This window comes from Canis lupus, chromosome 15 (assembly GCF_011100685.1).
Source record: "Canis lupus familiaris isolate Mischka breed German Shepherd chromosome 15, alternate assembly UU_Cfam_GSD_1.0, whole genome shotgun sequence".
Classification (NCBI taxonomy): Eukaryota; Metazoa; Chordata; class Mammalia; order Carnivora; family Canidae; genus Canis; species Canis lupus.
In genome coordinates, this window is record NC_049236.1 from 4,716,328 (window position 1) to 4,736,062 (window position 19,735).

Genomic DNA, 19,735 nt, shown 5'->3' on the forward strand with positions numbered 1-19,735 from the left:
TGGCAGTACTTTTGCTTTGTTACCCAAACCCAGACTTATAGAGAACTTACCCACGATGAGTTGATAGCTTCATTGAAGATGTTGTGCTCCAGCTTCAGAGGAGAGAGACTGTGGAGTGGAGTCAAGCAGATTTGGGTTTTAATGTCACTTGGGCCGTGTACTGGCTGTGGCTCCATGCAGGTCTGCTCTCTGCTGCGGGCCTCAGTGTCCTTATTTAGAAAATGAAGCCAATATTCAGAAATAACACAGGCAGCACCTAGGAGAATCCCTAGTGACTGGAGGGTACTTGATAAATGGCAGATCTTTATAATCCAAGCAGTGGGGGTTCGGAGTGTGAGAGCTGAGGGAAGACGCAGTGGAGGCCGAAGAACTAACAGGTCCTTCCACATGTCCTGTGTACCAGGCATTGTGTTGGGCTCTTGACCCATTTAGATTTCATTTGGTTATTCTTTTGGCTTCTCTGTAAGTTTGGTGGTGGTATCCGCATTTTACAAATGAGGAAACAAATGAAGTAATTTGCTTGAGGTTTCATACTAGGTAAAGAATGGAGCCAGTAAAAGAGCCAGGCCTATTTTATTCCAAAGCCCAAGGCTTCTTTCCCAAAACATTCTGATTTCTCTTAAAGTGCCGCACAAGTGATAAGGACAAGAAGGCCTTCAGAAGTCAGAGAAATGATGACCGAGGACTAGTGGGGCAGTGGTAGCGGGGCTTCATGAACCAGGGCATAGGAGAAGAGCCTGGGCTTTGCAGAGGAGGAGGCCGGCGAGTAGGAGGGGCTTCCCCTGGAGGCACTAGTGAGGGTGGCACACACACATGTGTCACTGTGAAGCTGTCTGTTTTGATTGGGCTGTTTTTAGGTGGTGAAGGCGTGAACTGGGTGAGGAGGGCCAGTTTGCAAAGGGCCTCATCTGCCAGTTTGACCAGTTTGCATCTTAACCTGCAGGCAGCAGTGCAATGCTGAGAGGTTTAGGGGAAGGAGGAAATCAGAGCTCGGTCTGACCATGTCCAGAGACAGAGTTGGGGACAGAGAAGTGGGAGGATCCCATAGCCCGAGATTCTTGTGGTGACAAGTGAGGAGATGATGGCCTGTGGCTCTGGGGGCCCAGCAAGAGGGGTGAGCAGATGGCATGTTTTGCCATCTAGTCTTATCTGCCGGTGGGTGCAGGTGACAAAGGGAGAGCTCAGGGAGAGGGCCCAGAAGTCAAACCACAGCTTTACCTGGAACGGATAAACACAGAATATCTGGTGGAAATGTAGGTAGTAGGCAGTGGCAGGACTGAGCCCAGGCAGGGATGGCCAGCTCCGTTTGGAGCGGACTGTGATGACCGATGATTCTCGTAGGAGAGAGGGGGCACGGCCTAGATCTGCACTGCTCACTGTGGTAACTGCACGTGGCTGTTTACATTGAATTCAGGTAAATAAAATTCTAAAAATCCAGGTTCTGGTTCGCTCAAGAAACACTTCAAGCATTTCAGTGTGGCCAGTGACTACAGAAAGTTGTTGGACAGCACTGGTCTAGATCTTGGGGAGTACCTACAGACAACTAGGGGACCTGCAGGGAAAATGGAGCAAGAGAGGACAGAGGGAGCAACTGAATTAAGAAATAATGTTGCTGGAAAAAGGGAAAGAAAGAATGTTGCTGCCTCTCGGACAATTCTTCAAAGAAGTAGGGGACTTGGATTTGGGTTTGAATTTACTTTTTTTTTTTTTTTCCTTGTGTGAGGTCATGTTTGAGAAAAAAGCCCCAACCCCAAGTCAGTGATAGGCCTGGTTACAAGATGAGAGCCAGCCTCCTGTCTTTGTTTTGTAGATCTGGGCCTTCAGCAAGTCTCACCTTTTGGCCTTGCAGTGAGGGAGAGGCTCCAGTTCACCATAGGAAAAGAAGATAGCAACCATATAAGGCAGATACACTGTTATCTCTGGAGGAGCCCAAGCTTAGAGAAGTTAGGAAACTTGCCCAAAGTCATAGAACTAGTGAGTAGCAGAGTCAAAAATGGAACCTGGGTCTTTGATTTCGAAGCCTGTGATAGATGTATCCAAATAAAATACACATCGTAGCTAACTTTGAAAGTGCCTATAAGCAAAAAGCAAAAGAAGCCCTCCCACGGAGCAGTGACCACTGTTGACCTTTTGGTTTCTCCCCTTCCAGACTTTGCAATGAGTCTACGAGTGTGTCTATAAAATTGACGTAAGTGGGGCGCCTGGGTGGCTAAGTGGTTGAGCATCTGCCTTCGGCTCAGGGCGTGATCCCGAGGTCCTGGGATCGAGCCCCCTGTCGAGCTCCCCATGGAGAAACTGCTTCTCCCTCTGCCTGTGTGTCTCTGCCTCTTTCTCTGTGTCTCTCATGAATAAATCAATAAATAAAAATATTTTTAAAAAACGTACGTAGGTGTATTTATAAATATGCTATATATGTACCCAGACACGTGCTGTAGTCCTTTCTGATATGTTGCCGTGTCAGGCCATGCCCTTAACTGTCATCATCTTTTTTTTTTTTTTTAAATATTTTATTTATTATTCATGAGAGACACAGAGAGAAAGAGAGGCAGAGACATAGGCAGAGGGAGAAGTAGGCTCCTCACAGGGAACCCGATGTGGGACTCGATCCTGTGGGACTCGATCCTGGGTCTCTGGGGTCACGCTCTGGGCTGAAGGCGGTGCTAAACCGCTGAGCCTCCCGGGCTGCCCAACTGTCATCTTCAATTCCTCATCAGCAATTCTGAAGTCCTAAAAGCTCTCAAGACTGAAAAAAATTTTTTTTTGTAAGTTTGGCCCAAGCTCAGTTTGGCAGTAAGACTCGCTTGAACTGACATGAGGCTATTTATAGGCTTTATTTATCCCACCACATATTACTACTCCTGTGGAAATATTAAAGTATTTGATTCCTTGGTGTCGCCTCAGACTCTGCTGGGGGTGTTGTATTACAGACAGCATAGGTAAGCTTTCTGAAATCCCTCCCACCCCCCAATTCTGAATTCCAAAGTACACTTGGCCTCAAGGTTTCAGATCAGGAATTGCTGGATCTGTCTTAGGCTCTCCTGCTGCTTAGGTTAAGGAAGGAGTCTCCCGGGGCAGTGTTGTCTATTTAGCCAGGCATGAGACAGGGGTTTTGCTTCTCTAAGCTGTACAGTGCAGTGCACAGAATTTGCAAGAAGCACAAAACACTTGTGCAGTTCTAGACATCCAGACCAAGCTGTTGTATGGTTGACCAGCTTACGAGGTAGGCTCTTACAGGGACGTAGTTTCACTTGCAGGTGTGAAAGGCCATCTAGAAAGCGCCCAGCAATGACACTGAGCCTGATCTCTGCCCTGTGGTTGTTTGTTCAGTGTGTGTCTACTGGCTGTCTGATGTGTTGTGTAAATTGCGGTAAGTGGAGGGCCACAGAGAAAAAAAAGCATCAGCCCCTGCTCCCAAGAAGCTTGCAGTCTAGCTAAAGAAGAAAGACAAAAAGAGAGTTAAACACAGTTACGGTTCCCATATGATAAATGCCTTGACAGAAGCAAGCTCTGGGTGTGTGAAAAGAGGGCCCCAGGAGACCTTTTAAAGGAGGTGAATCCTGAGCGGAGTCTGCTGGGATGACGGCAGTTCACCACATGAAGGTGGGATTGAGGGGTGCTTAGGGTCAGGGTGTGTGGGGCAGTGAGGAGGCCGCGTCTAAAGAGAGAAATCGTTTTTGCTGTGACTGGGTCAGAGGGGAGGCGAGAGATGGGGCTGGGAAGGGAGTCTGGGCTAATTATCCAGGTCCTTGTGTGTGATACTCAGGTTTGGAGCAGGTTCTTTCATGGGTTGATAGAAGCTATCGTGGGATTTGAAGCTCAGGAATGACGTGCTCAGATTTGTGTTTCCTTCTAGATGGTGGCAGAAGGGCCTGGAGGGGAAGATCAGGGAGGCAGGGAGATCACGAAATGTGCTTTCCAGAAATAGAGCCTAACCTCAGGCATGGCAGTGGGGACAGGGAAGAGGGTTAGGGTGAAAGCATGTGGGAGAGAGGATTTATAGGACTTGGTGGACGAACATGGGAAGAAAGGGAAAACCCAATGTTACCTGTTAGCTTGGGTGATGAAGGAAAGTGGGTCTGAGGCTGGCAAAGGGGAGAGCGGGATCAGGGAAGCAGGAGAGGAGGAAGGACAGGAAGCTGTGGTCAGGACGAAACCATGGGGTGATGGTAAATTTGGTAAAGAGCTGTTGGCAGCCAGCTTCCGTGCTACATTCAGGGGAGAAGAGATTCCGAGAAGACTGCCCTGTGGCTGGAAATCCCCTATGTCATACCTTAAAAGTTTCCATGCCCAGAGCAAGGAATGAAGATGTTCTAGTCCCAGCTGGACTGGGTCCTGAGGCAGAGACGTGGTGATGTGGGTCTGCAGGGTGGTTTTCCCATCCACTCGAGGACAGACAGGGACAGACACCTGTCCCCAGGAGACATCCTTTTGATCTGGCTGTTAGTAGGAACTGCCCCCACCACCCCGCTCCCCACCAAACAAAATCCTTAGCACTGATGCAGGGATGGAGCTCTGGTCCTTAGTCCTTAATTTGCCTTTGCTCGTCGTAAAGCCCATGAGATATTTATACTGAAGTCTCTACTTTGAAGATGAAGAAACTAAGACCCAAAGGGAAGAAGGAGCATGTCATATAGGAGGATAATGGTGCCACTAGGCTTCAGTATAAGTGTCCTGATACTTGCACGCATTTAGCACGTCGAGTACTTGCTGTAAGCCAGGTACTGCTCCGGGTCCCTGGGAAAGAGCATGAAGACAGAGGCCCTGCCGTCCAGGGCTTACGTTTCAGTGGACATAGCCCCCGGGAGCTGAAGAATGCTTGTAAGCTATGATATCAAATGATATTAGTACTAAGATGAAAAATATAACAAGATTATGGTTCGCAGATTGTGTGCTGTGGCTCCCCGGGGCCGTGCAAGGAATTCACTCTGGGACATTTCAAAGCTTGAAATATGGAAACACTTTGCCACCTGCCGAACCCAACTTCTCGGTCGAGGTAGTTCACTGTTTCCACATTAGATGGTGCTGCATTCCTTTTGAGGACATGGTATCTTTGCGAAGATAAGTTCTGGGTTTTGGGTGGTGGTTGTGATAAAAAAACAAGTACCATGCAAAAATTAATGTGGCACCTTTTTTTTTTTTAAGGTTTTATGTATTTATTTGACAGAGAGAGAGCCCATAAATAGGCAGAGCTGCAGGCAGAGGGAGAGGGAGAAGCAGGCTCCCTGCTGATGAGGGAACCCGATGCTGGGCTCAATCCCAGGACCCTCAGATGATGACCCAAACCCGAGGCAGATGTTTAACCGACTGAGCCACCCAGGTATCTGAGTGTGGCACATTTTATGTGGTGTCCTGTAGGATTCCAAGGTTTGAGGGGGTGTGCAGTACCCAACAGGCACACACATCTCATTTAGTCGGTAATGATAGTTATTTAAAATGAAATAGAAATAGTATTTTCCCCTTCTGTGTATGTGTATTCCTTTTCAAACTGCTACTTAAGTCGGTAGGACTTATTTACTTCATGATTTATTTTGGTCCTAACTAGGTGGACAGCACTGGTGGGTATTTCCATGGGCCTAGAGGCTCTTTGACAACTGTCACTGAGACAGGAAGGATGCTGTGAACAGAGGAATTTAGAAAGCTCTTTTTTTTTTTTTTTAATTTATTTATTCATAGACACAGAGAGAGAGAGGCAGAGACACAGGCAGAGGGAGAAGCAGGCTCCATGCAGGGAGCCCAATATGGGACTCGATCCCGGGTCTCCAGGATCACACCCCAGGCTGCAGGCGGTGCCAAACCGCTGCGCCACCGGGGCTGCCCTAGAAAGCTCTTGATGGAGTGAGGGGATAGACTGATGTGGGGTGATGGGGGGCTGTTTAGATAGGGTGTCAGAGCCTCTGATGTCTGAGCCGAGGCCTGAATGACGTGGAGTTGAGTAATATGGAGACCTGAAGGAAGAGCGTTCCAGGCAGAGGAGCCAGCAAGAGTGAAGTCCTTGAGTTGGGAATGAGCTTGACATGCTCCAGGAAGAGCAGAAAAGGAAGTGTGGCCAGAGCAGACCGAGGTAGAGGATTGACAGGAGCGTGTAAGTGTGGAAGTCCAGAACAGCTGGAAAGCTGGTGTTGTGATCCGGTGAGAAATTCCAGGTGTATTTCTGAAGGTAGGCCTTGGCTGAATTGCTGATGAATTAGGTGTGGGTGTAAGCGGGAGAAAGAGAAGTCACAAGTGAGTCTCAGGTTTCTATCCTGAGTGGCTGATCCAGTGGCGGTGCTATTTACTGAGTTGAAGAAGCCTAAGCCGGGGGGGGGGGGGGGGGGGGGAAGCAGCATATAGGAATCTGGAGCTCAGGTGAAAGATTGGAGCATGGGGATTGGGATTAGTCAGCATGGGGTAGGTGGTTTTTAAAACTGTGAGAGCAAGTGAGATCACCTAGCTGGGAAAGAGTGTAGTGGAGAAGCGGCCTAGTGCCAGGCCTTGGCCCAGACTCATTCCTGGGGGTGGGGCATGGGGTGCATGGAGATAAAAAGGAGCCTTCAAGAACTAAGGGAAGCGTTTACAGGGGAAGAGCGTGGTGTCTATAGATCAAGTGTTGCCGAAGAGGTTGGAGTGGACTTAGCTGAAAACCGGGAACTAACTGCTGCATTTGGCAACATGAAGGTGGTCGGTATCCTTAACACACAGCAGTTGCAGTAGAATAATGGGGAGTTAGGCTCCTCATCTTTGGAAATTTGAAATTTGGAAATTGGAAATTTGTCTATTCCATTTTTTTATTCAGTTATTTATAGCAGTATGGATGGATATTTTATCTATCTATCTATCTATCTATCTATCTATCTATCTATCTATCTATTTATTTTAAAGATTTTATTTATTTATTCATGAGAGACACAGAGAGAGCAAGAGGCAGAGACACAGGCAGAGGGAGAAGCAGGCTCCATGCAGGGAGCCCGATGCGGGACTCGATCCCAGGACCTGAGCCCAAGGCAGGCGCTAAACCACTGAGCCACCCAGGGATCCCCAAGGATATTTCTTTTATATTTTGAATTCTAATCCACTATTGCTTTATTTCTTTACTGAAATTGTTACCGCTGTGACCATTGGAGCCTTTTTGGTTGGCTCCTGTGTCCATATGATGTACCCCATCATTGTATTTTTATTTTGGGAGATTTTTTTTTTTTTTTTAGTACTTGTTTTCTGGCGCTAGAAAATACTCCATCTTCTATATTTCCCACCCCAGTCCTAAAATAACCATATCTCAAGGAGCCCTGGTTCTTTTTATTGGAGAATGGTATTGGAAACCAAGATTGGGCATTAATGAGTGGTCCTTGCTACTGGTGTGTCCTTGCTTCTAGGCCCTGTTAGCCTATGGAGCAAGGAGATGTAAGTGTGTCTACTTAAATGTGTGTATCTCTATATTTCTCTATGTAACCGTATGTATCCATATTAAGTAAACATGAACTCATGCTGATATCTCCAACTCTAATCCATTACCACATGGATCATCCTAGCCTCTTCCCCTTGTTTATCTGGAATCTCCCATTCCAACAATGAGAAACCTGGTGCCCACAATCCACTATCCATTTTCTTTAAGTGTTAAATTCCAGGATCCCTATATAGCAGCTTCAGAATTGTTAATCCACATCCCTGTGGTAAGCAGTATTATCAGCTAGAGTATAGTGCTTGCGTACAGTTCATTTTGCCTTTAATCTTGCAGATTCCATGCATTTTCAAATTTCCTTAGGTTAGCACCTTTTTCTTCTATTCCCCCTCAGTGAGGCTGTTTCATACATTTGTAATATAGTTAGATTCTTTTGTCATTTTCTGGATTTCACTGCAGGATCCCCTGACCTCCAAAATGATTTTTTTTTAATTTTTATTTATTTATTTATTTTTTAAAATTTTTATTTATTTATGATAGTTACAGAGAGAGAGGGAGGCAGAGACACAAGCAGAGGGAGAAGCAGGCTCCATGCACCGGGAGCCCGACGTGGGATTCGATCCCGGGTCTCCAGGATCGCGCCCTGGGCCAAAGGCAGGCGCCAAACCGCTGCGCCACCCAGGGATCCCTGATTTTTTTTTTAAATTTATTTGCATGCCTTGCTCTGGGCTATAAAGTTCTATGGGTTTTGAAGACTATAGATAGTGTCATGTATCCACCACTACAGCTTCTCACAGAATAGTTTCACTGCCCTAGTAAGTCCCCTGTGCTTCACTTACTTAATCCTTACCCACCCACTGGACACCTGGCAACCACTGGTCTGTTTACCACCTCTAGAGTTTTGCTTCAACCATAATGTTATATATTCAGAATCCTACAGCATGGAGCCTTTTCATAATGACTTCTTTTACTTAGCAATATGTATTGTTGCTTTCAGTTTTTAATGAGTATTAATAAAGCTGCTGTAGGGGCGCCTGGGTTAGCTGAGTCTGTTAAGCATCTGACTTTAGCTCAGGTCATGATCTCAAGTCCTGGGATCAAGCCCCACATCAGGCTCCGTGCTCAGTTGGGAACCTGCTTGTCCCTCTACCTCTCCTCCTGCTTGTGCTCTCTCTGTCTTTCTGTCTTTTTCTTTTTCTTGCAAATGAATAAATCTTTTTATAAAGAGTTATGTGCAGGTTTTTATATGGATATAAAATTTCAAATCAATAAATATCTAGGAATGTGATTGCTGGATCATATATGCTGGATCATATATGGAAGCTACTATGTTTAGCTTCGTAGGAAACTGCCAAACTGTTTGCAAAGGATCTGTACCATTTTCCATTCTTATAATCAATGAATGAGAGTTAACTTTTGCTCCACATCCTTGCCAGCAGTTGGTATTGTCGGCTTTTTGGATTTTAGCATTCTAACAGGTGTCCCAGTATGCCATTCACTAACTCAGGTATGTTGGTTCTCTAAAGCTTTAGAGTTCAGTGAGAGTAAAACAAGCAATTGGGGATTTGGTTCTTAGAAAGAATTTAGCTAACCACGGGGTTGTAGAATTCTAGAAACAACCTATTCTAGTTCTGCCTTTCTTTCTTTTTCTTTTTTCTTTTTTAAAGATTTTATTTATTTATTCACAAGAGACACAGAGAGAGGCAGAGACACAGGCAGAAGGAGAAACAGGCTCCACGCAGGGAGCCCGACGCAGGACTCGATCCTGGGACTCCAGGATCATGCCCTGGGCCAAAGGCAGGCTCTAAACCACTGAGCCACCCAGGGATCGATCGATCCCTCCCTTCCTTCCTTCCTTCCTTCCTTCCTTCCTTCCTTCCTTCCTTCTCTTTCTTTTTTAAAGATTTTATTTATTTATTCACAAGAGACACAGAGAGAGGCAGAAACACAGGCAGAAGGAGAAACAGGCTCCACGCAGGGAGCCAGACACAGGACTTGATCCTGGGACTCCAGGATCATGCCCTGGGCCAAAGGCAGGCTCTAAATCACTGAGCCACCCAGGGATCCCTCTTTCTCTTTTTCTTTCTTTCTTTCTCTTTTCTTTCTTTCTTTCTTTCTTTCTTTCTTTCTTTCTTTCTTTCTTTCTTTCTTTCTTTCTCTTTTCTTTCTTTCTTTCTTTCTTTCTTTCTTCTTTTCTTTCTTTCTTTCTTTCTTTCTTTCTTTCTTTCTTTCTTTCTTTCTTTCTTTCTTTTCTTTCCTTCCTTTTCTCTTTCTCTTTCTCTTTCTTTTTCAAGATTTTATTTATTCATGAGAGACACACAGAGAGAGGCAGAGACACAGGCAGAGAGAGAAGCAGGCTCCATGCAGGGAGCCCGATGTGGGACTCAATCCCAAGACCTCAGGATCACGCTCTGGACTGAAGGCAGACGCTCAACCATTGAGCCACCCAGGCATTCTTAGTTCTGCCTGTCTTATTTCTGTTGTATGCTGAAGATAATGGAAAGATGACCTGCAACATTCCAAAAGAATGTTAACAGGCTTGAGCTTAGATGTTACATATTTATATATGACACATAAGGAATCAGTGTTCATTCAGTATTTTCTGTTGAATTGTTGAGTGATTGAACTGCTTATCATGTGCTGGCTGGTGTGCTGGATGTTGGGGGTGCAATGATGAATAAATCAGACATAGCCTTGCCCTCAGAAAGCTTAGAGTCTAACTGGGGGACAAGCATTACAATACACAGCAATTGAGACTATAATGAGAGACATACAGGGAGCTGTGGGAACACCAGTGGTAGGGCGTCTAACCTGCTCTGGGGGGAGTTAGAGAAGGCATTTTGGAAGAAGTGACCTCTGAGATGGTCTACAGCAGGGCTTGGCTAAGTACAGTCAGTTCATGGGCCAAATCCAGCTCACTGCCTGCTTTTTTATAGCCTGTGAGCTAAGAATAGTTTTTATGGTTTTAAATGTTTGAAAAGAATTAAAAGAGATTCATATTTTGTGACATGTAAAAATGTTGTAATCTTCAGATTTCAATGTCCATAAATAAAGTTTTACTGGAACACAGCCACACTCATGGCTCCTTTGACACTATGACAGTGGAGTCAAATCGCTGTGACGGAGACTGTATGGCCTGCACAGCCTCCGACATTATTGCTTTGGCCCTTTGCAGAAAAGTTTGCTGACCCCTGGCCTTGGGATGGGGAGGAGTTAGCCCTGTAAAGCAAAATGAAAAAGGAGGAAGTGAGTTTCTGATGGGATCACAGTATAGCTTCAGTAACTTTAATATACTTACTATGGCATTTAAGGGAGTGGGGAGACAGAGGCCTGTGGTGAGAGTTGCAGGTGGACACGTGGGGTGGACTGGAGGGAGACTTGACAGCTATACCAGGAGGTTTGGGTTTATTCAATGGGAAGCTTTCGAAAGGTTTTAAGTGATGGGATTAGCCTTCCTTTTTCAAAAAATCCTCCAGCCATAGTGTAGAAATTGGGTCAGAGATGGTGGGGTCAGAAGATTAATTCTGAAAGGAGGCCAGGTGATTAGTTCAGGTTTTCCAAGTCATTCCAAGGAGACGTTGGTAACGTAGGCTAGTAGGGTCACACTGGATGGGATATACTGACTTAAGAGGCATTCAGGGAACAAAATTGAAAGGCCTTGGGTGATTGGTTGGAGGTATCGAAATGAAATTATTTTCATGTATCAGATTAGCGTGTGTGTGTTTTCTGGTTTCTGTGAATGCATGGTTGAAAAATCCATGTTTAGTAATAATCTTCAGGGCAGAATTCTTTCGTGATGGCTCATGCCTCCAGTGCTCCCCGTAACGCGTGCGTTGAAGCAGCCCCTTTCTGTGGCCTCTCCATGCTGTTTTCCGTGGACAAGAGATTTGGCTTTTAAGCAGCAGAGACACTATTGGCAGATTAATTTTCCTTTTCAGGTTTATCTTGGTTTTACAACTGTCCCGAAGTATGTATTTATTTGAAAGTCCTTGGTCTGCTGTTTGGTTTTTGAGGCGATTTGTTGACCATGACAAGCGCTTCCCATTCTCTAGAGCACTTAGACCCTTTCCAGCGTCAGATCTCTGACCCCTGCCTCTTTCTTTCCTCCTTGAACATGAAGTGCCACTTGGAGTAAATGGGAATGAGATCCCTATCTTATATTTCATAATATGCTGTGTGGCTTCCAAAGTGCTTTACTCACATATCAACTATTTGATCCCTGCAATAAACCTGTGAGAAGGGCAAGACAGGTCAAGTCACCAAGATGGAGAAAGGTTGGATGACTCGTCTGGCGTCAGAAGGTCAATAAATAGTAGAGCTGGTGATGGAACTTAGGTCTGCAGAATGCATAGTTTCATTCTTTTTTGCAGTGCACTCTGTCTCTAAGGAAAGGGAGTCAGATCAGCTGGGATGGTTGGGTTTTCAGAAGTAAAGACCTCTGGATGATCGCTTCTCGGCCTTTTGGCTAAGATCAAGTGTAGACCTCTGGATGAAATGCTTGTTTTTTTCTGCCCTCTCTCAGTGCTCTGGGAGCTTCACCCACACACCACCATCAGCCTTTCCTATGCTTTCAAGCACGATGTGCACAACCAGTGATTCCCAGATAACTGGAGAAGCTGTGGTCTGTATGTTAAAGTCTTTGTAAGCATGTTTTCATTCCTTTCCCCTCCCCTTAGGTGTTTCTGACTTTGATGATTCCAGATCGGATAAGAAAGGCCTGCTTGGGGACCCTGCCAGCTCTTGGGGTCAGGATACACCAGACAGTTTGCTCCCAAGGTAATGCAGCCCTCCCTTCATTTGTACTTCTTAGGGCTGAAGTTTTCTTCAGTATAGAGCTGAGACCATTACTGTGCATGATGTAAGTTGCCCCAGGGTAGGTGGTCCAAGAAATGTTGGACACTTACTGAGCATTTGCTGTGTGTTCCAGGTACCATGCTCTTACCTGGATTATCCTTTTTTTTTTTTTTTTTTTTAAGATTTTATTTTTTTATTCATGATAGACACACACAGAGAGAGGCAGAGACACAGGCAGAGAGAAACAGGCTCCACGCAGTGAGCCTGATGTGGGACTCGAGCTCGATGCGGGACTTGATCCCGGGACCCCAGGACCACACCCTGGGCTGAAGGCAGGCACTAAACCACTGAGCCATCCAGGGATCCCCCAGAATTATCTTATTTTAACCTAAGAGATGGGTACCATTATCTTCTCTGGTTTATAGCTACAGAAACAGATAAAGAAGAGACTTTATATGATTTACCCAAGATCCAGAACTAACAGGTAGCCCATTTAGGATTTGAAACTGGCAGTCTAACTCTACCTTAGAAATGTAGAAGATTAGAAACATTTTTATTTCTCCCTTCCATTCTTTTAGGAGCGTCCTAATTCTGAAGATACTTCTTTTTTCTGTTTTTATTTACTCCCACCCCCCCACGTGCTATTATATTTAGTCTGTACACCAGTGCCCCCTACTGCTCATAGCTAGAATCATCTGGTCAAGACAAAAACTTGCTTGTTTGTGTCAATATTTTAATTATGCACTTAAGCAGCAAGGAACAAGCCCTGAACTTTATAGAATTTTTTTATTTTTATTTTTTTTTATTTATGATAGTCATCACAGAGAGAGAGAGAGAGAGGCAGAGACATAGGCAGAGGGAGAAGCAGGCTCCATGCACCGGGAGCCCGACGTGGGATTCGAGCCCGGGTCTCCAGGACCATGCCCTGGGCCAAAGGCAGGCGCTAAACCGCTGCGCCACCCAGGGATCCCAGCCCTGAACTTTAAATGTAACTAGATCTATGGCTCTCAGTTCACTTCAGCCTTCTTGGTAGACTTAGATACATGTTTACATAGTTGTAATTAGTATGTGCTTGATGATATACTATCAGATACTTATGTGGTCTTTATTCAGTGCCAGAAGTTGTTGCAAGTGCTTTATATATCTTAATTCATTAAGTAACCTTCAACAAAAGTTTCTTGCACTATTATTAAGATTCTGTTAGATAACTGTTGAAATTTTAAATTTTGTTTAAATTTAAATGTTGGCATTTAAATAATTTTTAATTTGACTATTAAAACTACACAAATAATAATGAAATACAAATTTTCATTGCTCTTCTTTTATTTCAGGTTACTCCTGTGGAATAGAGATATAGTAGAGTTGTCAATTCAAAGGATCTGGGTAGTTTATAGTCTCAATACATGAGGCAGTAGAGTCTGAAAAGAGTATTGTCAAATCTATTCTAATCCATACTCTGCCACCATCCAACTGGGTGGATCATTGATGATGTTTGGTCTCATTTTTCTTATTTGGAAAAGGAAGGGATTAGGTCAGAATGTGAGGGTCCCCTCTGATCTGAGATCTCTATCAGAAAAATCTCTGGACCAATGTGCTATACAATCAACAACACAGAAGTTTACTTAATTGCACAAAGAAATAGTGTTTTTTTAGTAAACACATTTGACTTTGGCCTCCGTTAGTCTTCCGTGACTCAGACACTTCTGTTTGGAAACTTCCAGCTTCATGCTCATGTATTTTGTCATGGGGGACTCATCAGAATATGATAAATTTGTATCTGTTTGTTTTTCTAGACAGAATAAATCCAAGTCTGAAATCACCGACATGGTTCGCTCCTCCACTATCACAGTAACAGACAAGGCACATATTTTATCCATGCAGAAGTTCGGGCTACGAGATACAATCGTGAAATCACGTCTAGTGCAGGAAGAAGAGGATTATACGTATATCCAGAACTTCAGGTAGCTAACTGGGCAGACTGTTTTCAAAGCAAAATGATTGTTCAGCTCTCTGAAATATAAGCACTCCCCCTGCATACCCTGGATTTGGAAGCAAATCCTTCTATAGAATCTCTCCTGTCATTCTCTAAATGATCCTTTCATTTCATTTCTTCATGAGCAGCCATTTATTCTGTGCGTTTGCAGGCCAGGCACAGGGGTAGGCATGATATAGTGGGAGTCATACAACTTGCAAATAGTTACAGCAACATCTGAAGAGATATATGGGACAGGAGAAGGAATGATATCCTGGAATTTGTGTATCTCTTAGTCATTCTGGGCCTCTGAAGAAAGTCATTTAAACTGAAGCTAGTGCAATGAAGTTAGTGTTTGGTAATCTTTCCAGACAAGATTACTGGAAGTTAAATGAATAGATGTTACAGGATTCTTCTAGAATCCTTTAATTTTTAAATTATTTTTAAATTATTTAATTAATTTTTTAATTAAAAAATATTTTTTAAAAATTTTTATTTATTTATGATAGTCACAGAGAGAGAGAGAGATAGAGAGGCAGAGACATAGGCAGAGGGAGAAGCAGGCTCCATGCACCGGGAGCCTGATGTGGGATTTGATCCCGGGTCTCCAGGATCGCGCCCTGGGCCAAAGGCAGGCGCCAAACCGCTGCGCCACCCAGGGATCCCTAAAAAATATTTTTTTAAGAGTTTATTTGACACAGAGAGAGTGAGAACAAGCAGGGAGAGCTGCAGGCAGAGGGAGAGAGAGAGAGAGAGAGAGAAGCAGGATCCCCGCTCCCTGGGATCCTGACCTGAGCCAAAGACAGACGCTTAACTGACTGAGCCACCCTGGGACCCCCAGCTAGGTCTTTTTAAATCAGTGACAAAAAATGACATTGCTTTCAGGTATATAAATAGTCAGTTATGGTGAACACTGCTTTTGCTTTGCTTCCAAAGATAATTACTAAGGTACTTCCTATATTTTTCTTTCATTTCCCTAGCACACACAGGGTAAGGAATCATTTTTGGGTGATGGCTCTGTAATGGCTGTCAAAGCTAAGTGGGAATGTTCACAGTAGGCATATGGTGTCTGAAGTTATCACAAAAGCAACAGATATCATGGCAGACTGCAAGTCACCCTTTGGTGCCACAGTCCTCAGTTGAGGCCAGGTGTGACATTTCTTACGTCTTAAAATTCTGCTGCAGGGAGACCGAAACTGGGCAAAGTCGGCACAGGATGCTTTCTTTCCCCTGTCATCCCTGTAGTCCTCCCAAGTGACTGATCAATTCTCTTTGTTGACAGGTTTTTTGTGGGAACATACAATGTGAACGGCCAGTCCCCCAAAGAAGGCCTCCAGCCCTGGCTAAGCCATGGCATCCAGGCCCCAGATGTGTACTGCGTGGGGTGAGTGCTTCTCTCTTCGGTTGCCTCTGCATCTCAGGAAAGTATAGCTGGCGTGGGAAGGATAGGGACATGAATGTATCACTGAGTCTTCACAGCAGGTGAAGGAAGCGAAAACTGAGCATGTGCTTAATAACAGCTGCTTCTCTGTTTGATGCTCTTCCTCATAGTAAACAAATTTCTGGCATGATTAAAGTGATGTGCCTGGCATTTAAATGCTATTATTTCATTTTTAGTGCAACCTTCTGTTAAAATCACTACACCTTGAACTGACTTTTATCACTTAGACATTCAACACTTTGTTGTGTCACAAAGCAAAAATATTTTTGCCAGGGAAGGAAGGCTAGCTTTATTTTATTTTTTTAAATTTATGTAATTGATCTTAAAAGTTATTTATTTATTTAATTTAAAACTATTTATTTTATTTTTTTTAGAGAGAGAGGGAGAGAACATGCACATGCATGAGCAAGGAGGGGCAGAGGGAGAGGGACAGAGAGGACACAAGCAGGCTCCGTGCCCAACATGGGCTTGATCTCAGGATCGCGACCTGAGCCGAAAACAAAGAGTCGTACACTTAATCGACTGAGCCACCTAGGTGCCCCAGGAAGGCTAGATTTAAAAAATAAGTGGTAGGGGCAGCCTGGGTGGCTCAGCGGTTTAGCGCCACCTTCAGCCTGGGGCCTGATCCTGGAGACCCGGGGTTGAGGTCGGACTCCCTGCTTGGAGCCTGCTTCTCCCTCTGCCTGTGTCTCTGCCTCTCTCTCTGTCTCTCTGTGCCTCTCATGAATAAGTAAATAAAATCTTTTTAAAAAAATTAAAAATAAAGAAAAAAATAAAAAATAAGTGGCGCCTGGGTGGCTCAGTGGTTGAGCGTCTGCCTTTGGCTCAGGGGGTGATCCTGGAGTCCCAGGATCAAGTCCTGCATCAGGCTCCCTGCATGGAGCCGGCTTCTCCCTCTACCTGTGTCTCTGCCTTTCTCTCTCTCTCTGTCTCTCAGGAATAAATAAATAACATCTTTAAAAAAAACAAAACTGACCAGTGGGGCTTTTCTTATTTTTTATTTTATTTATTTTTTAAAAAGATGTTATTTATTCCTCAACCACTGAGACACCCAGGCGTTCCTGTTTTTTTTCTTCCATGCATGTTATCTTCCTACCACTGTGCTGGGCACTATGGGGAGGAGGCAGCCAAGAAGCCTGTGTGGCAAAGTGGGAAGGGCCTAGAATCTGGAATTTATATAGACCTAGGCTTGGTGCCCGGTTTGCCATTTGGTCCTTGTGTGAAGTAGCGGTCCTGGGTGTAAAATGGAGACACTTGTAACTGGTTCGCAGGCTGGTTATGGAGAGGAAGTGGGGGCGGCTCAGGAGAGCGCTGGTAGTTCCTTAGCATTTAGTCGCTCGGTTCCACGTTTTTATTTTTCTGAGTGCCCTGCAGTTTCGCTGGGAAGCTAGACTTGTACACGCACCCAACCCAACCCGAGGACATGGTCTGCACATTACTCTTCTCTACTTTCTGACTGCTTGCTGCTTATTACAGGTTCCAGGAGCTCGATCTGAGCAAAGAAGCCTTTTTCTTCCATGATACCCCCAAGGAGGAAGAGTGGTTTAAAGCTGTATCAGAAGGTCTTCATCCAGACGCCAAGTATGCAAAGGTAAGAGCGCGTTCAGTGACCCTTAATTTTATGCTGCCACACAGGGAAATTCTAAGACCCATGACCTTTATCAGAAGCCAGTTCTAATTATTTCAATTTCAAGTCCTCCAGAAGAGGTGCCTCTGGATCAGAAAGATGCAGGTCTGGGCCCTGGTGGGCTGTTGGGATTATCACGTTGCACGTGTGCGTGGTGAGCTGCACAGGTGACTACCCTGTGTCCTACTGTGGAGAAGGAAACACACTGGCATCCTCAGCCAGCTTCAAGACCACTTTTCCTCTGGGGTGTTTATTCCTGTTTTGGATTTCTATTTAATGCCGTGACCGGAACGTTATGGCTCTGTTGTCTAGGTGAAGCTTATCCGACTGGTGGGGATTATGCTGCTGTTGTATGTCAAACAGGAGCATGCAGCGCACATCTCCGAGGTGGAAGCTGAGACCGTGGGGACAGGAATCATGGGGAGGATGGTGAGTTTCTGGTCGGTATGCTTGATCCCTACAGTTTTGACCCTGCCTCTCAGGATACCGTTATTGCGTGGGTCCCAGAGTGAGGGTGCTGGTGTGACATGGTGAATGGTGCCCTCAAGCAAGGCCAGATTGAGCGGACCACTTAGAAGTCGTGTTTTAGTGAGCTGTTGGCTGACATAGCACATATCCCTGTGTCCACTCCACACCAGAGCCTCTAGTTGATCTGCCCATTTCACCCGTGAAATCAGTTGCAGAAACTGTTGGGAAACCAAGATAAAGAAAGAACGCTGACAATAATAGGTTTGTAATTTCCTCTTCTTGAGGCTCCTAAAGTCCTGCTTTTGGGTCTGACTGCAAGAGCTTAGCTTCCTGTGCAAAAGGGCAAGCATGTGGTTTGCCTGTGATTTAGGGAAAAGTGGACTCGGCTTCGCCACTGACTGGCTAGTCACTCTGCTTTGGATTTGTTTTCTTACCTGTTAAAATACAGACAGTAGGGGCGCCTGGCTGGCTCAGTCCGGTAAGCAGTTGAGTGTCCCACTCTTGATTTCGGCTCAGGTCACGATCTCAGGGAGGTGAGATCCAGCCCTGCGTCGGGCTCCACGCTCAGTGGGGAATCTGCTAGAACTTGTCTCTCTCCCTCTCCCTCTAAAAAAAAAAAAAAAATTAAAAAATAAAATAAAATACAGACAATAACACTGCCTCACTTAGCAGTCAGGATTATTTTGAAGAGAAAACATGTTGAAAGTGTGCGGATTTAAATGACTGATGCATTGAAGCGGTGAATTGGATGCTCTTGGGCTCTTTTCTGTAGGGTAACAAAGGAGGAGTGGCCATCAGGTTCCAGTTCCACAACACCAGCATCTGCGTTGTGAACTCTCACTTGGCAGCCCACACGGAGGAGTATGAGAGGAGGAACCAGGACTATAAAGACATTTGTTCTCGAATGCAGTTTTGTCAGGTTGACCCAAGCCTTCCCCCTCTCACCATCAGCAAGCACGAGTGAGTCTGGGCCTGGAGCCCGAGCAGTTGGCTGTTCTTGCCATGCAGATTGGGGCCTCTCTGCTTTGTCAGGGAGGCGACTGGAGGAGGCCTCCCGCTGCCGGAGTGGGAACTCTAGCCCACCCTCGCTTACATGCCGATAGGACGTCCTGTGGAAACGTTCCATTTCCTAACTTAACCATCGGGCAGCCCTCTAGAGTCTCTCTCACACATCATTTGCCTTCAGAAAACGTATAAGATTTATTTTTAATGTGGGCCCACCTTGATAAAACATCACAAGGAAAGCAACCAAAGAGCGAGCTTCTCAAGTCCATGCTTTAGAACTATGTTTTAGGATATTACATGTCTGTTCTTTCCAGAAACATATATCACTGAGGTCCGGACAGAGTAGTCTCCCCTCACTTAGTCTTTTGTACCCCTTTTTTTAAAATTTATTTATGATAGTCATACAGAGAGAGAGAGGCAGAGACACAGGCAGAGGGAGAAGCAGGCTCCATGCACTGGGAGCCTGACGTGGGATTCGATCCCGGGTCTCCAGGATCACGCCCTGGGCCAAAGGCAGGCGCCAAACCGCTGCGCCACCCAGGGATCCCAGTCTTTTGTACCTCTTGATTCAGCATCACAAAGCCGGAATTACAGCTTCTTGGAGCATCTTGTGCTAATCTCTGTTTTCTTTGTTTCGTTTATCTCTAAAACGTTCAGTATGTCTCAATTCAAGGCATATTAGAATTTCAAACTTCACGGTAACACTTGAAGCTTGTGCCACCTCTTTTAGAAAAAGGAAGAAGCCCCTGAGGCCATGGTGTCTGCCAGGGAGTACACAGATGCAAGCCCTCATCCCGCCTGCTGCGGTGGTGGAACTGTCTTGAGCTCGCTGGTGCTCTGGAAGCTGACAGGATGGCTTTCCTTCTCCAGGGAACTTAGCAGGGAGTGTGTCCTCCGTTCTGCTGAACCTCCAGCATCCTAGTTGGGGAGGTTGCCGCTTGCACGTCAGCTTGTCCGCTTTTAGCTTGTGGATGCATTTATGTTGGTGCGTGTGTACTGCTGTGCGGGTTCTCTAAAGACCTGGCTGCTGGCTTCAGACAGAACAGTACTGGA

The 19,735-nt window shown here is 45.3% G+C and overlaps 1 protein-coding gene across 1 annotated transcript in view; it reads left to right on the plus strand.

Annotated features, from left to right (window-relative positions):
* INPP5B (inositol polyphosphate-5-phosphatase B) overlaps positions 1 to 19,735 on the plus strand; it is a 50,558-nt gene that overhangs the window by 17,467 nt on the left and 13,356 nt on the right. The window contains 6 exon segments of the mRNA XM_038557840.1: positions 12,052 to 12,151; positions 13,963 to 14,130; positions 15,424 to 15,525; positions 17,059 to 17,173; positions 17,522 to 17,638; positions 18,450 to 18,637. Coding sequence (XP_038413768.1) covers positions 12,052 to 12,151; positions 13,963 to 14,130; positions 15,424 to 15,525; positions 17,059 to 17,173; positions 17,522 to 17,638; positions 18,450 to 18,637 — 790 coding nt within the window.